This window comes from Polypterus senegalus, chromosome 3 (assembly GCF_016835505.1).
Source record: "Polypterus senegalus isolate Bchr_013 chromosome 3, ASM1683550v1, whole genome shotgun sequence".
In the NCBI taxonomy this organism is placed as follows: domain Eukaryota; kingdom Metazoa; phylum Chordata; class Cladistia; order Polypteriformes; family Polypteridae; genus Polypterus; species Polypterus senegalus.
Window position 1 is genome coordinate 85433398 of NC_053156.1, and position 18041 is coordinate 85451438.

The following is an 18041-nucleotide window of genomic DNA, read 5'->3' on the forward strand; positions in this document are numbered from 1 at the left end:
AACATGACTCCATTCAGAGTGAGTATTATGCAGGTGTACATTTCTACTTGCTCATTAATAAGCACTATAAAAGGCCTTCAGGTTACGTTAACTTTATATAAAGGCCTAAATTGCTATAAAATTTGTAAAAGTGTGGGACACTTTTAACATGCTTTGACATAATAGTATACTTTGCTCCTTGTGTAATATATTCTGCTGCTTTTAATATGATTTTATCCATGCATGAAGTAACTTATAAATTGAAAATGCATTGTTCTAATATATATGGAGATAGATTGTTTTTGCTTAGGATGCTGTCGTTCATAAATAAAGGTTGACCTATTTTGTTATTCCAACTCCTTAATTTTTTTATTTTCTACAACAAGGTTAACCATCATTCATCTTGAGTGTGTAAGATGACATTTATACAAAAATATGGTGGCAAACTCTTGGAATTTATATATCATCAGTTATGCCTTTTTCTCTTTGTTGTATACTAAGGGACACTTTGTTAATAGAGTGAGGCTAAGTTAATGATTCCTTATATGCAAGTAGAGTATCATAAACTATATATTGTAACTGTTTTTGAGGAACATAGCATGCTGGCAGTTACTCTGCATTAAAACATTGTTTTTTGTTTATAAATACCTAACATGATACTTCTACTAGCACCTTGGTGCTGGTTTAGAACATCAAAGCAGCAGGAGGGCTGTTGATTCATTTTATATGTTATTTAAATTATAATACTAGAACACTTTATGCTGGCTGAACCAACTAGTAATTAAATAGTAGCCACTTTAAAAAGGTTTCTTTGGAAAGTTTTGTTACTAATAACACCCCCCCCAGCCCCACCTCCCTTGTACAAGTTAATCACACATATCTGTATCCTTGCTTTTAGCATATTGTAATTAATTCCAGGAACAGTTTGTAATTGTAATGTTCATTCTAGGCATAACATATACTTAGACTGTAAATTGAATTTCTGAACCCAACTAAATAATTTAAGCCAAATGTTATCCCAGCATAAATGTGAACTTATTGTTTATGAAAATAATAAATATTATATATTAAGCATGCATGTGTTTTTATCATTAAATTTATATTTTCATGTTTATTTTGCAATAATAAACACATTGTTTAGTTATAGTTAAGCACTCATAAATTAGGTATTTTATAAAAGCTTCTCATCCTAAAACTATTGTTGTGCCTTTTGCCACAAACCCAAAGGGGTATATTTAACATCTGACTTTGACAGAAATTTAAGGCAAGACATTTGTTTTTGTCGTTTCATTTTTTAATGAAACCAAAAAACATACTGAAACTTTTGCCACTGCAGTCATAGTCTGTGCTCATCAACTGGATTTGTAGTGAGTGACATGTAATCCAGTGGATGAGAAATGTATTTTAAGCATGTCAAATGAGTTTTTAAATTAATACATAATGCTGTATATGATCTGTCAGACATATAAAGTAAATGCACACTTTGCTAAATAACATAAATATGATAAAATGTAAAATAAATTCTCACCTTATATTGCTTTGATACATACCATTTTTGCTGATACTAGTCACAAATCAGAGTGCAGTTTTTAAATCATATTTAATATTAAAATTAAGTGCAGAACCAGCACATCTGTGCTGAATTTTATAATACAAATTGGCCCTCCCCCAAACCATTCCAAGATAGCTTTGAAGAAGACTGTGCTTTTTAGTTTCTAGAAAATTTCAGTAAATTGTTTTGTTTAAAAATACATTTTCCTTCATCAAACATGCAAAGAGTGTGATGCAAGAAATCTAATGTACACAGGCAAATAAACAGAAAAATAACATTGAATAACATAGGGTATTAGAAGCTGTTGTGTGTTTTAGTGTGTGATATAAGCCAAACTACTCTATAAGCATGTTGCGTTACCTTTACAATGATGTAAAGAGCCTCTAGGCTGGAAATAGGGGAGAATACTGGACTTTACATCTCAAATTAGGAACCACATTACTGGAAAAAAATAACAAAAGTTATTTACATTGCTATGTCTGCGCGGTAAACTGCAATTCCTGTTTTAGATGGAAGGTGTAGTCAATGGATTGTAATGAAAGAAGAAGAGTTAAGAAGAGCAACTGAAACAAATCAGTAATACTGACAGAGAGAAGTGTCTCATTGTAACTGCAGATTAGTGAAACACGCAAAAAAAAATAAGGTGGTGTTTTTTCTGTCATTATTTTGTATAACCAATTTTGTTAACCATTTGTCAGTTGACTATAAAGAAAAATAAGGGTGATGTGTTCCCTGTGATAGTCTGAAAGGCTTAGCAGGATTACCAAAGTCAGATCCGCGTGTCAGCACAGACACTACTAGACATTTATTAAAGATGGCTTCATCTAGAAAATTAAGTTTCATTTTATTTGTTTTTCTTTATTTTTTTTCTTCTATTTAATTTTTGACAAAGACCAGCTGTGGTAACTGGATAGTTTAATGTAACAAGTGAGAATTGCAATCTGACTTGCATAGCAGTTTCACCATAATACGTAACATTAACAGATATGAAATTAATTGAAAATAAAAATGTTAGATGTGTAGCATTTTATCTGTTAAGAAGCTAGTGTAGAGTAACAGCAACCACATTTCAGACTTTATATATATATATATATATATATATATATATATATATATATATATATATATATATTAGCAAAGAACTAAATTTCTGCCCTTCTACAGGACTACTTTTACAGTGTATGTAGTTTTAACAGTTACAAGTAAAATTAATAGTTCATCACATTGCCAATAAAATTTGTTTTATTTTCGTTATTATGATTTAAGTTATAATTTTTTGTTTACAATATGGTGGAACTCATGTCTCTCACTTAGCTTGTAATCATTTCAATAAACCTAGTAAGTAGTACTTGGATTAATATAACAGTAGAACTATTTTGATAAGACCAGGGTATTCAGCCTAACAAAGGCTTTCAGTACTTTTGGCCTAATTTCATCAAAATAACATTAAGTTGAGTTTTGAAATACCACTTTCTAAAACACCACTTGGTGACTTTCACTCTATACAGTGGAACCTCGGTTCACGACCATAATTCGTTCCAAAACTCTAGTCGTAAACCGAATTTGTCGTGAACCGAAGCAATTGTATGTAAATACAATTAATCCGTTCCAGACCGTACGAACTGTATGTAAATATATGTAATGATTAAGCACAAATACTGTATAGTTAATTACGCCATAGAATGCACAGTGTAATAGTAAACTAAAGTAAAAACATTGAATAACACTGACACAAAACACCCAGGCTCCCAGCTCAGCTACGCGTCTCTCTCTCTCTCTCTCTCTCTCTCTCTGTAGGATTCCCCAATTGTCAAATGCATTCACTCGCTCCTGCTCTCTCTTTATTCCCCAATCGTCAAATGCATTCACTCGCTCCCACTCTCTCTTTCTCTGTAGCACACACACCCCCATTCAGCAGCACGTGCTTGCTTTCTCTCGGTAGCGCACACACCCCCTACCCCCTCTGTCAGCAGCACACCCTCGCTCGCTCACGCTCTCTCTCTGTAGCACACCCCCCCTTCCCCACTTTGTCAGCGGCATGCGCTCACTCCCGCTCTCTCTTTCTCTGTAGCACACACACACCCCCCGTCAGCAGCGCTCGCTCGCTCTCTCTCTCTCTCTCTCTGAACAGAGGGGAACATTTGAACAAATCCGAACTTTAATTTAAAAACCAACCACAAGCAACCAAAAAACATTGCAGGAGTTCATGCTAACACCTTACAGCCCGATCGCTGTAAACACTTTTTTAAAAATGAGTTTTAAGCACAGCGGGAAAAAAAAGGAACATTTGAAAAAAGAGAATAGTAACATTGCAACTAATCGCGCTATGAACAACTCCATCTGTAAACACTGTAATTAGTTTTAAGCACAGGGGAAAAAGCGAACATTTGAAAAAAGAGAAAAGTAACATTGCAACAATTCACGCTACGAACTGAACAATTAACTTTTGAAAAATCCGTAATACAAAAACCACCAAGAAAACTAACCTTGCATGAGTCAAGTTCTGGCATGAAGTGTTTTCCTTCAGGTGTTTTCTCTCTTGTGATTTCTTGGGTTTGTGGTGTTTTTCGCTGTTTAGCTGGTGGGAGCGAAAGCCTCATGCAGCCATTCCAAAAAGAAAGTCTTTGTGACCCAACCCTTCTTGTTTGCCCTCCACCTTACTGGCAGTCTGGCTTTGTTTACATTGTGCTGGTTGAAAGCACGAGAGTTCTCAAATTGGTAAATGAGTAAACTGGTAAACAGTTTTTCCACCTCTTGTAATTTCTTTGTTTACTTCGATTTCAATTTTCTTCAAAACTTTCTTCTCACCACTCTTCACTTGCTTAGAAGCCGTAGTTAACTGCAAAAGCAAACGAAATACTGTAGAGCACAAAGAGAGTGCACGTCTGACTGAGATCAATGAACAAGAAGCAAGTTTGCTTAAATAAAAAACCCAGGCAGGCACGCAGCTTGCTCGCCTTCTCTCTCTCTCTTTCTCTCTCTCTCAGCCTGCCTGTGCTGGGGGTGGAGTTGGGGGGATGTGCACGTACTGCCTGCTTCTCAGAGAGAGAGTCTCAGCTGTACCCCCCCTCCCACTATGCAGAAGGCAGGCAGTATGTGCAGCAATCTCCCCCTCCGCCTCCCCAGCAGACACGTGGTTTGCTCGCTCGCTCTCTCTCTCTCGGCTTGCAGGCAGGCAAGGGAAACTGGCTTGTTCGTATACCGAGTGTATGGTTGTGAACCGAGGCAAAAGTTTGGCGAACTTTTTGGTCGTGAACCGAGGTTCCACTGTATATCTATTGCTCTCTACGTGAAGATAAACTTTCTTATATTTGTGTGTCCTTGTGGAAGCACTTATTTTAAAGTATTAGGTGAAAACCATTGTCATAGTTTCTTTTTATCATTTACACAACTGAAATGTTTCAGTTCTTTTAATGTTATTTCATAGCTTACATTTCACAATCCTGGAATCAGTCTAGTGCACTCCTATGTTTTTTTTTTTTTTAATGGCAATAACCTGTACACAGTATTGCACATTAGGCCTAGTAAGTTCGTTAAGCCCATTAAGTCCTTCAACCTCTACTACACACATCAGGCTATTTTGTATAACCTAACCTCTTATTAGCCTAAAGTTCACACACTGGAACCTCGGTTCACGAACGTGTCGGTACACGTAAAACTCGGTTTACGACCAAAAAGTTCGCCAAACTTTTGCCTCGGTCCACGACCACACAGTCGGTATACGAACAAGCCAGTTTCCCTTTCGGTTTGTACATGTTCAGTCTCTCCCTGTGCATTTCCTGTGCAGCGAGCAAGAGAGAGAGCGCACACACACATACACAGGCAGCGCGCACACACACACACACACACAGACAGCGCACAGACACGCACTCACACACAGAGGCAGCACGCCGGCAGCGCGCAGACACACAGGCAGCGCGAGAGAGAGCTGGACACATTAAGGTAGGAAGGCAGTTAAAGAATGCACTGGGCTTGATTTTGTTTTCACTTCTGTTTCCAGTGATTGGTTCGTAGCGTGCATTGTTGCAATATTATTTTTCTTGGTGGTTATTAAATTACGGATTTTTTCAAATGTTCATTTTTTCCCTGTGCTTAAAACTCATTAAAAAAGTGCTTTTAGCCAGCGGTTGGTAGCGCTATAGCGCAAACTATTGTAGTGTTAGTTTTCTCTGTTGTTCAAGGTTTTCTCAGTGTTATTCATTTAGTTTACTATTACGCTGTGCATTCTATGGTTTAATTAACGATATTTGTGCTTAAAAGCTTAAAAAATATATATATTTACATACCGTTTGTATGGTCTGGAACGGATTAATTGTATTTACATACAATCCTATGAGGGAAATTGCTTCGGTTCCACGACCAAATCGGTTTACGACCAGAGTTTTGGTACGAATTATGGTCATGAACTGAGGTTCTACTGTGTGTATATATATATATATATATATATATATATATATATATATATATATATATATATATATATATATATATATATATATATATATATATATATATATATAAAGACAGCCTTTCTAAGGATTAACTCTAAGAATTTCTGTTGTACTGTACCACTTTGTTTCCTATATTTAAGCTACTTTTTCTTCCATCTGTACAAAATGCCTTGAACTTTCTCACTTTCTTCAGTTTGATCTTAAACCTCTCATGCAGGATCTTCTCCAAACTTCTCTGAAAATCAAGACAATAAACATACAGCTCCAGTATATAAACCATATTGGCTGTTCAGTAGTACACCTGTTTTTGCCATGTAATACTCAGTTTATTCCTTAAAAATTGCTACCATTAATTTACTTGTCATTCATGATATAAAATTACATAATTTGCTAACTTTTAGGATAGTTTATTTTATTTATTTATTTATTTATTTATTTATTTTATAGTTTTATTCAATTTAATTCTTTATTTGTGTATAGTGCTCCTCGCTGATTGCAGAACCCAGCCACAGGGGATGCACAAATCAGTGTATTTCTTCGTGCCGGTCCCAAGCCCGGATAAATGCAGAGATTTATATTAGGAAGGGTATCTGGTGTAAACTTTGCCAGATCAGTATGCGGACAACAATGCAGATTTCCTTCTTGGCTGAAGAAGGGGAAGAGGAGGGGGATGCACGTCCAGAGGCAGAAGGAGAGGATGAAGGTAAAGAGAGTGGAAGCAAGTGTAGGAACTTTAAATGTTGGCAATATGAGTGGTAAGGGGAGATAGCTGATGTGATGGAGAGAAGGAATGTTGACATACAGTATTGTGCGTGCTAGAGACTAAATGGAAGGGAATTAAGGCCAGGTGGATCAGAGGTGGGTTAAAATTGTTTTATCATGTTGTAGATGGCATGAGAAATGGGATAGGGGTTATCCTGAAGGAATAGTATGTCAAGAGTGTTTTGGAGGTGAGGAGAGTGTCAGACAGAGTGATGATTCTGAAGGTGTGATGATAAATGTTGTTAGTACATATGCCCCACAGGTTGGGTGTGTGATAGATGAGAGCCAAGGATCAAATCGTGGAAACTGAAAAATGAAGACTGCAAGGTTGAGTTCAGGGGAAAGGTAAGACAGGTGCTGGGTGACAGTGAAGAGTTAGGAACATCTGGGCAACTAAAGCAGAAGTACTAAGGGTGACAGCAAGAAGAGTGCATGACATGATATCTTTGTAGAGGAAGGAGGCAAAGAAAACCTGATGGTGGAATGGGGAAGTGCATTATACAGAGAAAGAGGTTGATGAAGAGGACGTGGGATAGTCGGAGAGATGCGAAAGTAGACAGGACTACACAAAGATAAGATGTAAGGTGAAGAGAGGTGGCGAAAGCTAAAGAAAAGGCCTATGATGAGTTGTATGAGAGGTTCAATCAATCAATCAACATTTATTTATATAGCACATATTCATACAAAAAAAATGTAGCTCAAAGTGCTTTACAAAATGAATAGAAAAATAGAAGACACAATAAAAAATAAACATAAGTCAACATTAATTAACATAGAATAAGAGTAAGGTCCGATGGCCAGGGTGGACAGAAAAACAAAAACTCCAAAGGCTGGAGAAAAAAATAAAATCTGTAGGGGTTCCAGACCAAGAGACCGCCCAGTCCCCTCTGGGCAATCTACCTAACATAAGTCAAACAGTCCTCTTTGTATTTAGGGTTTTCATGGAAAGACCTGATGATGATGGTCACGTAGACTTCTGGCTTTCAGTCCATCAATGTTGGTGCATCATGATGCTTTGAGTAGGTGATGGTGGCAAAGAAACCGGAAAAAGAAACAGAAGAGAGAGTAGGGGTCGGTATGGATTTTGGAGCCACTGTAAATAGTTATTATGAAGAATTGAACATACAGAGTATCAGTATTAAGTTAAAGTGAAGTTATAAAAAGGCCATGTTAAAGTAATGTGTTTTCAGCAGTGTTTTAAAATGCTCTACTGTATTTGCCTGGCGAATTCCTATTGGCAGGCTATTCCAGATTTTAGGTGCTCACCACTTCTTTTAAGTTTAGCTTTAGGAATTATAAGGAGACACTCATTTGAAGATCTAAGGTTACGATTTGGAATATAACGTGTCAGGCATTCCGATATATAAGATGGAGCGAGGTTATTTAAGGCTTTATAAACCATAAGCAGTATTTTAAAGTCAATCCTGAATGACACCGGCAACCAGTGTAGTGACATCAAAACTGGAGAAATGTGTTCGGATTTTCTTTTCCCAGTTAGGATTCTAGCAGCTGCATTCTGCACTCGTTGCAAATGATTTATGTCTTTTTTGGGTAGTCCTGAGAGGAGTGCGTTGCAGTAAACAGGTTGGACACTAAGGAGGGAGAAAAGGACTTGTATTGATTGGCTAGACAGGGGGACCAAGCTGGGAAAGATGTGAAGAGGTTAGGGTGATGGAGGATAAAGATGGAAACATACAGTGGGTACGGAAAGTATTCAGGCCCCCTTCAATTTTTCACTCTTTGTTATATTGCAGCCATTTGCTAAAATCATTTAAATTAATTTTTTTTCCTCATTAATGTACACACAGCACCCCATATTGACAGACAAAAAAAAGAATTTTTGAAATTGTTACAGATTTATTAAAAAAGAAAAACTGAAATATCACATGGTCCTAAGTATTCAGACCATTTGCTGTGACACTCATATATTTAACTCTGGTGCTTTCCATTTCTTCTGATCATCCTTGAGATCACCTTCATTTGAGTCCAGCTGTGTTTGATTATACTGATTGGACTTGATTAGGAAAGCCACACACCTGTCTATATAAGACCTTAGAGCTCACAATGCATGTCAGAGCAACTGAGAATCATGAGGCCAAAGGAACTGCCTGAAGAGCTCAGAGACAGAATTGTGGCAAGGCACAGATCTGGCCAAGGTTACAAAAAAAATTTCTGCTGCACTTAAGGTTCCCAAGAGCACAGTGGCCTCCATAATCCTTAAATGGAAGACGTTTGGGACGACCAGAACCCTTCCTAGAGCTGGCCGTCCGGCCAAGCTGAGCTACCGGGGGAGAAGAGCCTTGGTGAGAGAGGTAAAGAAGAACCCAAAGATCACTTTGGGTGAGCTCCAGAGATGCAGTCAGGAGATGGGAGAAAGTTGTAGAAAGTCAACCATCACTGCAGCCCTCCACCAGTCAGGGCTTTATAGCAGAGTGGCCTGTCGGAAGCCTCTTCTCAGTGCAAGACACATGACAGCCCGCATGGAGTTTGCTAAAAGACACCTGAAGGACTCTGAGATGGTGAGAAATAAGATTCTCTGGTCTGATGAGACCAAGATAGAACTCCTTGTGCAAGGTGTCAATGGTCGTCTTTTGGACAACTGTCAAGTCAGCAGTCTTCCCCATGATTGTGTAGCCTACAGAACTAGACTGAGAGACCATTTAAAGGCTTTTGCAGGTGTTGTTTTGAGTTAATTAGCTGATTAAAGTGTGGCACCAGGTGTCTTCAATATTGAACCTTTTCACAATATTCCAATTTTCCGAGATACTGAATTTGGGACTTTGATTAGTTGTCAGTTATAATCATCAAAGTTAAAAGAAATCAACATTTGAAATACATCAGTCTGTGTGTAATCAATGAATCCAATATGCAAGTTTCACTTTTTGAATGGAATTACTGAAATAAATCAACTTTGTCATCATATTCTAATTTTATGACCGGCACCTGTACATGTAGAACAGTTTGAATAGCCAGTGAATAATATATTGTAGCATTCAATACTACTTGAAATAAATGTGTTAATTTCTTTCTCAGTGCCCTCCTTATTTAGAAGCCATCTTTTTTTCCCAATATTTTGAGCTAGAAAAGTTATTTTAGACAGTGTTTAAATGTGTGTTTTTAAAAGACATAATGATGTCAAAGACAATTTATATGTTGCATCAGTACAAACTATTGTATAAACCGCGTAAATAAATAAAAGAATTATGTTGTGGTCTGCATTTTTCCTTCTAGCAAGTAACCTTTAGGTTTTTCCTGTACTCAGATACAAGTAGTTAATATCAATTCAGTTTTGCAATTCACTGACAGTAATTAACTAGAGACACCATTACAGAATGTGGTAGAAATTAAACATGTCTCTCTATTATAAAAAAAAAATCCTGGAAAGGAAAAGCAGGGTGACGAGACGTGATCTTCTCGGAAGACACTTAAAACACCCGCGAGACGCAGACGCATTGTTCAAGTAAAACTTTTGTGACGCTTTATTACATCAGTCGCTACAGTATCAAAAAAAAGATAGTAAAGATCGCATTAGTGCAAACAAAAGGAAATTAATCATCAGGACCAGGTGTAATTGAAAAGATAGCAGGACAAGCAAGGTCAGAAATAAAAGGCAAAGAGCAGAAAACAATTTCTTTTCGCCTTCGCTTCATTCAATGCACAAAACTTAGATTTACACAATAATGGACCATATGCTCTGAGAATCTGTGGTCCCGCAACAGTTAAAGCAACAACAAGTTTTATTTCAAAGAAAACACAATTTGGTCAGGGGTATATTTATGATCACGGAGAAACGATCACAACGCGAGCAGCAGAGACACAAAGTGGCAAAAGAATAGCAGCTGTACAGGCTTTAAAATGATCAACGGGCAGCACAACAGCAGCTGCCCCCCCTTCACAACGCAAGCAGCATTCTACGTCCTGCGAGAAAGAGATTTAATCACGCCCGGGGCCAGAAATAAAGGACAAGTATAGTTTTTACAACGTCACGCAAGACAAGGCAGTGAGCCATCATGTTAAACAAGTCCCCGGACATCTTACTTAGCAGTTGTTGGATTGCTTTTGTCAGACATGCATCATGTGCATCCAGCTTTTAAAAGGACGACATGCGACAAGCAGAACAAGCAGCTCGCCAGCAGCAGAAAGAAAGGAGATGATCTGATGGCATCTCCTTAGCGTGCGTTCAAAAGCCCAGAATGATTAGAATGGTCAAAAAGTACGGTTTGGGGGTTTTATTTATATTGAATTTGCATAACAGTGTTGAATTACTGCTTACCCATCATACTCTGGTTGGTTAAAACACTATTTTTAGCATGGAGGACAACAAGGCTAAAATAAAAGTCTCCATTCTATCCTTGTTTTTCAATATTTCTTGAATTCAGATCTTATTCTATTATGAAAACTGTATACATCCAACCAGCAAGTCTTGTTGGTGCATGAAAGAACATTACATACACTAGAACCATGCCCCTGTAACATTCTGCTTTTTTACTTGACCATTTCAGCAGTCTCTTTATGACATAAAAAAACATACGCTTATATATTTCACTGTGCATTGCAAACCAGAAAACTTAACTACTACTAACTAATTTATTCTTTCACAAGAAACATCATTCAGTCTAAAGAAAGGTATAGCATGGCATTGTCTGAATATAAAAGAAAATAAATGTTTCTAATGGTAATTCCTAATGGAAACATGAGCGTGAAAATAGTAATATGGTGTGCTGTGTAACACCATATGTGTCTTCTGTGTAACAACGAAGTACTGTCAGCACATTTCTGTACATACTGAAATTGATTTGATAAATATGAATTGTGTGAAATATATACATAAAACATTGAACTCCTAAAGTACAGTACTCTTAGATTGGATATTACATGATGCTGGAGATGTTTGATTTCAGACTTTGTAATCTAAACAGCACTTTACTATGCAATTTCCAAATTACTGAGTATCTCTTTAATAGTCACAGAAACTGCTTGAAGGTAATTGGCTTCTTCACATGTGAAAGTAATCTGAAGGAATCTCTTTGAGTCATCTTTCACATTTTATGTCATACTTCTCTTGAACTGCCTTTCTGCATTCTTAATGTCCTTTTTAACCATTGCACTCATGAATGGATTTCAGCTTACAGTATCCTTGTACTAATATTAGCTGCTAGCATTTGTGCGTATGTATGAAAACAACATAATTTATGCACTTTTGAAATATGCATTTTCATACCAAATGAAATAACGTAAGTCCATTGACATTTTTATAACATTTCTAATATTTAATCTCATGTAATAGACTATTAAAACTTTATTTGTCCCTTGGGGGAAATTTGGCTTTTTACAGAGTCCCAATAAATAAATAAATAAAAGACCTGTATAAGCCTGCAAAGCATTAGCTGTTGCTCTTGCTTGTTCAGCCTTCTTGGAACCCCTGTTTTGTATTCCTATTTTGGTTTTAAAATTTTTCTTACAATTTAAGATTTTGCTTCTAATTTTTGGATTTGGTATTTTTATGCTTTCTTTTAGGTTGAATTTATCTTATTTTTTGCTGTTTTAGAAATTTTTCATTTCAGTATACTTTTTAACCCTCAACCTCTTTGAGTTTTTAAACTTTGGCTTTATTTTATTTACTTAATGTGGTGTTTAAGGCTTTGGACCTGAGGTTGTGTGTTCAAATGCCACTACTGACACTGTCATTATGAGCAAGTCACTTGACCTGCCAGTGCTCCAATTGGAAAACCAAAAGAATTGTAATCAGTTGTATCATAAATGTTGCAAGTCTCCTTGGATAAAGGCATCAGCAAAATAAATAAATGTAAATGTAAATTTTGGCCTTTTCAAGTTTGGGCCAAGGCCAATATGTAGCATTATAGTCTTAAGGCTTGGTTTTTGCATTGAAGGCTTTTTACTGAGTTTTGTCAGTCTAACAATTAAGCCTTGATTAAGTTAGGCTGTATCTTTTGATTGTTTTTACATATATGATAGATATTCTGCATATTCATTTAATCTAATTTTTAGGCCTTCCCATGACCACCGTGTTTGTGAATATTTTACAGTGATTGCAGTGTTTTTACTACATAATCACCATCTTCTCTAGGCATTATTGAGCTATAACTCACATAAATCACATGCCTTCCTGTGCATGTTAGTCTTTTTTAAAATTTTTGTCAGTGTTCGTTTTTTTGTTGACAAAATGTTTGTCTTTGTTAAATATTAAAAATACATCTGTTTAAAGAGTATTGTCAGTGTGCATAAATTGGACCAATGCCCTTAACAATGGAGAAAGCCATGGAGTTTCTTGGTTAAGTGAAGAATATGCAGAATAAAGGACTTGCAAGAGAAATATTCACATGAAATGCTTAGGATCAGGTACAAATCAACAGAATTAGTCAGAATATAGTCATTGTGTACATGGCAGCTAAAAGAGGCCCCAGTGATTTTGAAAGGGATGAATGCTGGAATCCTTTTTGTTGAAGATCTAGCAGTTGAGACAAAGCAACGGCAACCAAGGTCAACAAAAATATCCAAAGGAAAATTTGTTATTGAAAACCTACCAAACTGGGCAGAAGAACATGTTCCTCTAAGTACAAAGAGAAATAGGTGACAACTGTGAATTTAATTTCAACATGGTGTGCGAGAAGCCGGTTTTTCCTAAAATAGTCCAATACCAACTCTGCAGCATGGGATTTCATAGTCAGGTCGCTGTTTAAAATTTGTTCACCATACTCATTTTGGATACATTGTCTACTTCTGCAAGCTTAAAAGCATTTTTTGGGCTAATATGTTAAAGGCACACTGTCAAAGTTATGGCCAAGATATTTCAGAGATTAGTAATGTTCCTACATATCCGTGACATCTGCAGTCCAGCTGCATTGCCTCTTTCATCCATTCATAAAACATTATGATGTGGATATGCATTTAACACCATCCTAGTTACCTTCAGTATTTTCAGTATCCTTTGATGTACAGCCTTCATCTTCACTGAAAACTTTGGATACTGTGCATCTACAAAAGAGGTTCAGAAAAGGCTAGTACAAAAGGAAAAAAAAACGGATTGCTTACCTATAAAGATATTTCTTTCAGCCTGATGACCCTTGCATCACGTAATTCCGTCCTCCTTCCCCTTGACTTTTTTGCCAGGGGATTTTCAAGCACCAGCCTTATGGAGTAAGACTAGTTTAGCTGACCCCAGGATCATTCCACTATACAGCTACTGAGGACAAGGGGATTGTGTTCTTTCTCCTACCAACGGGGTCAGAGAAAAAAAGGAGTACATCTTGATGTGATCTTCCTCAGGCTGGAAATAATACCTTTACAGGTCAGTAACCTGTCCATACTTTGTAAAGATTAAAACTAAATATACAGTTGCTCTTTTGCACTTTTCTGGCCTAAATGTATCTAAAACACTACCAATGAATAATCCACCATCATCTATTTATCCATCTGTCTTGTAAAAATGGGGTCTTGCTTAAACAGAACAGCATGTGTTACAGCAGTCATTAATATTTTACAGCATTGTTTACAGTACTTTGGATGAGAAGAACTGGCATATTATTCAAATGTACCAAGAAAAGGAATTATAGTATTTTTCGGACCATAAGGCGCACCGGATTTTAAAACGCAATATCAATGAATGGGTCTACTTTCATACATAAGGCGCATCAGATTATAAAGCGCATTCAGCGAAACAAAACAGTCAGATAAGTCAAACTTTATTCAACTCATTCACAATAACTCTCAACATTGTTCAGTTGTAACATAAAATACAAAACAATACACTCACTTTTTCAGTTCATTCCTCTTCCACAAATCCATCAAATTCTTCATCCTCAGTGTCTGAGGTAAACAGTTGAGCGATTTCAGCATCAACCATGCCTGGATCGTTATCCGAGTCAGTCTCATTGCTGTTACTTAGCTGTTTATTGATGATTCTGCCCTTTGTGAAAGCTCAGACGATACTTGAGACTGATACCTTAGCCCAGGCATCCACGATCCATTGGCAGATAGTGGCGTAACTCGCCTGGCGTTGCCTTCCTGTCTTGGTGAATGTGTGTTCGCCTTCCGTTATCCAATGTTCCCACGTAGCTCGCAATTTAACTTTGAACGACCTGTTGACACCGATATCTAATGGTTGGAGTTCTTTGGTTAATCCACACGGAATGATGGCAAGCTCCGAATTAGTTTGCTTCACTTGGATTTTGACAGTATCGGTGAGATAGGCGCGCGTGGAATCGCAGATCAATAGAGACGGAGATTTGTGGAAAAAGCCATCCGGTCTCCTGACGTAAACTTCCTGACTACGGTATTCGTAATGCTCCAACAATCCATCAAGCGGTGCGGCTTCATAGCTTACCAAAGTCATTGTAAAACATTTTGACAGATTTTTGAGCACCGTGTACCACATAAAATTGGTTCGAGGTCAGTAAGCACAACCAGAATTAATACATAAGGCGCACCGGATTATAAGGTGAACTGTCGATTTTTAATAAAATTAAAGGATTTTATGTGCGCCTTATTGTCCGAAAAATACTGTAATATACGAAAACGACTAAGATCAGTGAGATTGTGTATTGTGTTTTCTGTTATAATTAGGTAAAAGTATTACATTTTTAGGGATACTTAAATTGCCTATATTTTTGTTTTATAAAAGCAAGACTTATTACACAAACTAAAGACCAAAAGAGGTACTTTTAGTTATGAGTTTTACACTCTCCCTTTCTTTTAATTTCTCTTTCAATATACAGAAACAAAATTAATGGTATGGTAATATGGTTTTTGTTACCAATTTGTTATTGAGAGATTAAACTGAAATGATTATAGATAGATACAGACAAAAATCTTACTGTTTATATTTGTAAGCATAGAAAATAAGTTTTAATGCCAATATGAAACAGTCTTTTTGATACTCTGTACTTGTTGACAAGTGTTGTCGTACCTGACAGCATCCCCTTGAAAATCTCCATGTCCTCTGTTTCATTGCAGTTAGTGGTCTTACAAATAACATGTTTTTGCAAGAAAAGCAGTGAGGTGTTCCAACCTACTGTACTTATATCGTTCTCTGTAAATATTTAATCACATTATTCTTATTTACTTCATTTGCTGAATCATTTTAGTCTTGGGAGGATCAGATTCTTGCTGGACAATCCTTTTCGTGTACAATGCAAAAAATATCACTCTCTTTACTTAAATTGAGGACATGATTGCTTTTCCATCCTTTCGATGACAGGCTCTTTTGGGTTATCTTGGTGCATGCCTTTCTCATGTTAATGCAAGCATTTGAAAGTATTTTTTCCATGTATAACAACTATCCATCTGGATGAGAATGATTGCTTAGTTTTCACTAAGGTACACTAAGGTATCTGTTTTGGCAATGATTTTCAACATCCTTGAATATTTTTATTTTAAAGTGTATGATAAGTTATCTGTTTATCTCCCCCACCCAAAAGAACAACAGTGATAGGTACTTTATATTTATTTCACAAATCTTTACCACTTAAATATAATATTAAATATCATTTAGTATTAAATATCACACTGTACTATACACAAATTTCCTCATAGATGTAAAATAATAGTGACAAATATAATGTGCAGCATGTTGCATGCCAGACAGGGAGAATGCAAAAAATATTGATTTGGGCAAACCAAAGTGCTAATGCTACCATCTGCTATGCAAAAGTTCTGTTAGCATGAATATTTTCATGCTTGCTGTGCGTGTTCATGCACATAATTGCTATTTTTGTGTTTTCATTAATTTTAATGCAAATTGTACTGTACATACCATTGTTTTACATAGAAGGAAATAACTAAAAGCTAAAATTAGGTAATTGTAACCTCAAGTGACAATCAACAGATATCAGAATTTTCATTGTTATTATCAATTGTGAAAAAGTGCACTGTTATGGTTCGGTTTGCTTGATAAACCACAGTTAACCGAAATACTTTGTATTAATAGTTTCTTATATGAATGTTATCCGTCTTACTTACATCTCTTATTCCTCATTTTATCAGTTCTGTGGTTCATTGATGTTTGAGGGCTTTCGCTTATGCTCTGTTCTCTTTAGAGATAGCTACACCATCACAGTGGGCTTGAAGTGTTTACTTTGACTTGGCAATTTCAGAATATTTTCAGACATTCAGTTTTAGATTTGCTGCAGTGCTTAGAATTGTTGTCATGTTGTGTGATGCAATTTTGACCTAAAGCTTTTGGACAGATGTCCTGCAATTTTTCACTTGAATACTGTAGTGTTCAAGTCCCATGGTAGAAAACAAACCACAGATCATCACCCCTCTGCTTCATTGAGTAACAGTTAAACAGTAAACGTTTGATGTTGTTTTATTAGTCAAGAGAATATTGTTCCATAAGTCTTGTAGTTTAGTCAGGTTGCAAACAATGCTATTATGTAAATTTTGCTATTATGGACTTTCTCCTAAATACCTTGCCATGACAGCTATACTTGTTAAATTTTTTTTGATCATGGTAGAGTGTGTCTTGATTGTTCTCAATTTGTAAATATTCTTAACTTTAAATGTTTGACTTGGGATTGAAAAAGCTTGATACACCTTCCTAAAATGATGATCCACAACAACTTATTTTCTGAGAGCACTGTAGCTGCCTTTGATCCTTGGCAAAATGTTGAAGGCTTAAAACTGAACTTCTGAAAGTTCTTCTTAACAAGCCAACCAAGTTCACTTGGCTGTAATTACCATCTTAGTTGATATGGATGCAGATAGTGTATTAATATTATGTGATGTTATATGAACCTTTTTTTTCCTCCTGCAAAAATGCACTACTGGAAGTAGATACAGATTTTCAAAGTTTTTCATCCAAATTTGTTGAAAATTCATTTGAGAAGTTTTACATTCTCTTTCTGGTAATAAATCCATTGTAGATTTCACCTTCCATTAAGCTGCTATATTTATGTAATTTTGCTCAGATTTATGTTGTTAAAAAGTAGTTATGGTTTTCTTATCTCAGTTAATTAAGCCTGCTTTAGGAGTTGTAGCAACTAAAAAGGTGATACATGTACATAATTGTTAACAGTCATCACATTGAGTTATTATACCTTTATTTTTCAGCTTTAACTTTTGTTTGATTTATACTGATAAATCGTGTTTTCACAGATACCCCATATTTGAAAATCCATATCCTTTGAGTATTCATGAGTCTCCAGTTACTTGCTGTGAATACTTTTCAGACTGCCCCGTGGACATCATACCTGCACTTTATTCAGTTGGAGCAAGACAAAAGCGACAGGGATACAGTAAAAAGGTACCACTTTATTTTCTAATTCATCATCTCTGTC

General features: G+C 36.3%; 1 protein-coding gene across 11 annotated transcripts in view; it reads left to right on the plus strand.

Annotated features, from left to right (window-relative positions):
• LOC120525337 (syntaxin-binding protein 5) overlaps window positions 1-18041 on the plus strand; it is a 637028-nt gene that overhangs the window by 509102 nt on the left and 109885 nt on the right. For all 11 annotated transcript variants that reach the window (XM_039747537.1, XM_039747542.1, XM_039747540.1 and 8 more), the window contains exon 12: window positions 17860-18007. In XM_039747537.1, the coding sequence (XP_039603471.1) occupies window positions 17860-18007 (148 nt within the window). The remainder of the gene's footprint in view (window positions 1-17859; window positions 18008-18041) is intronic.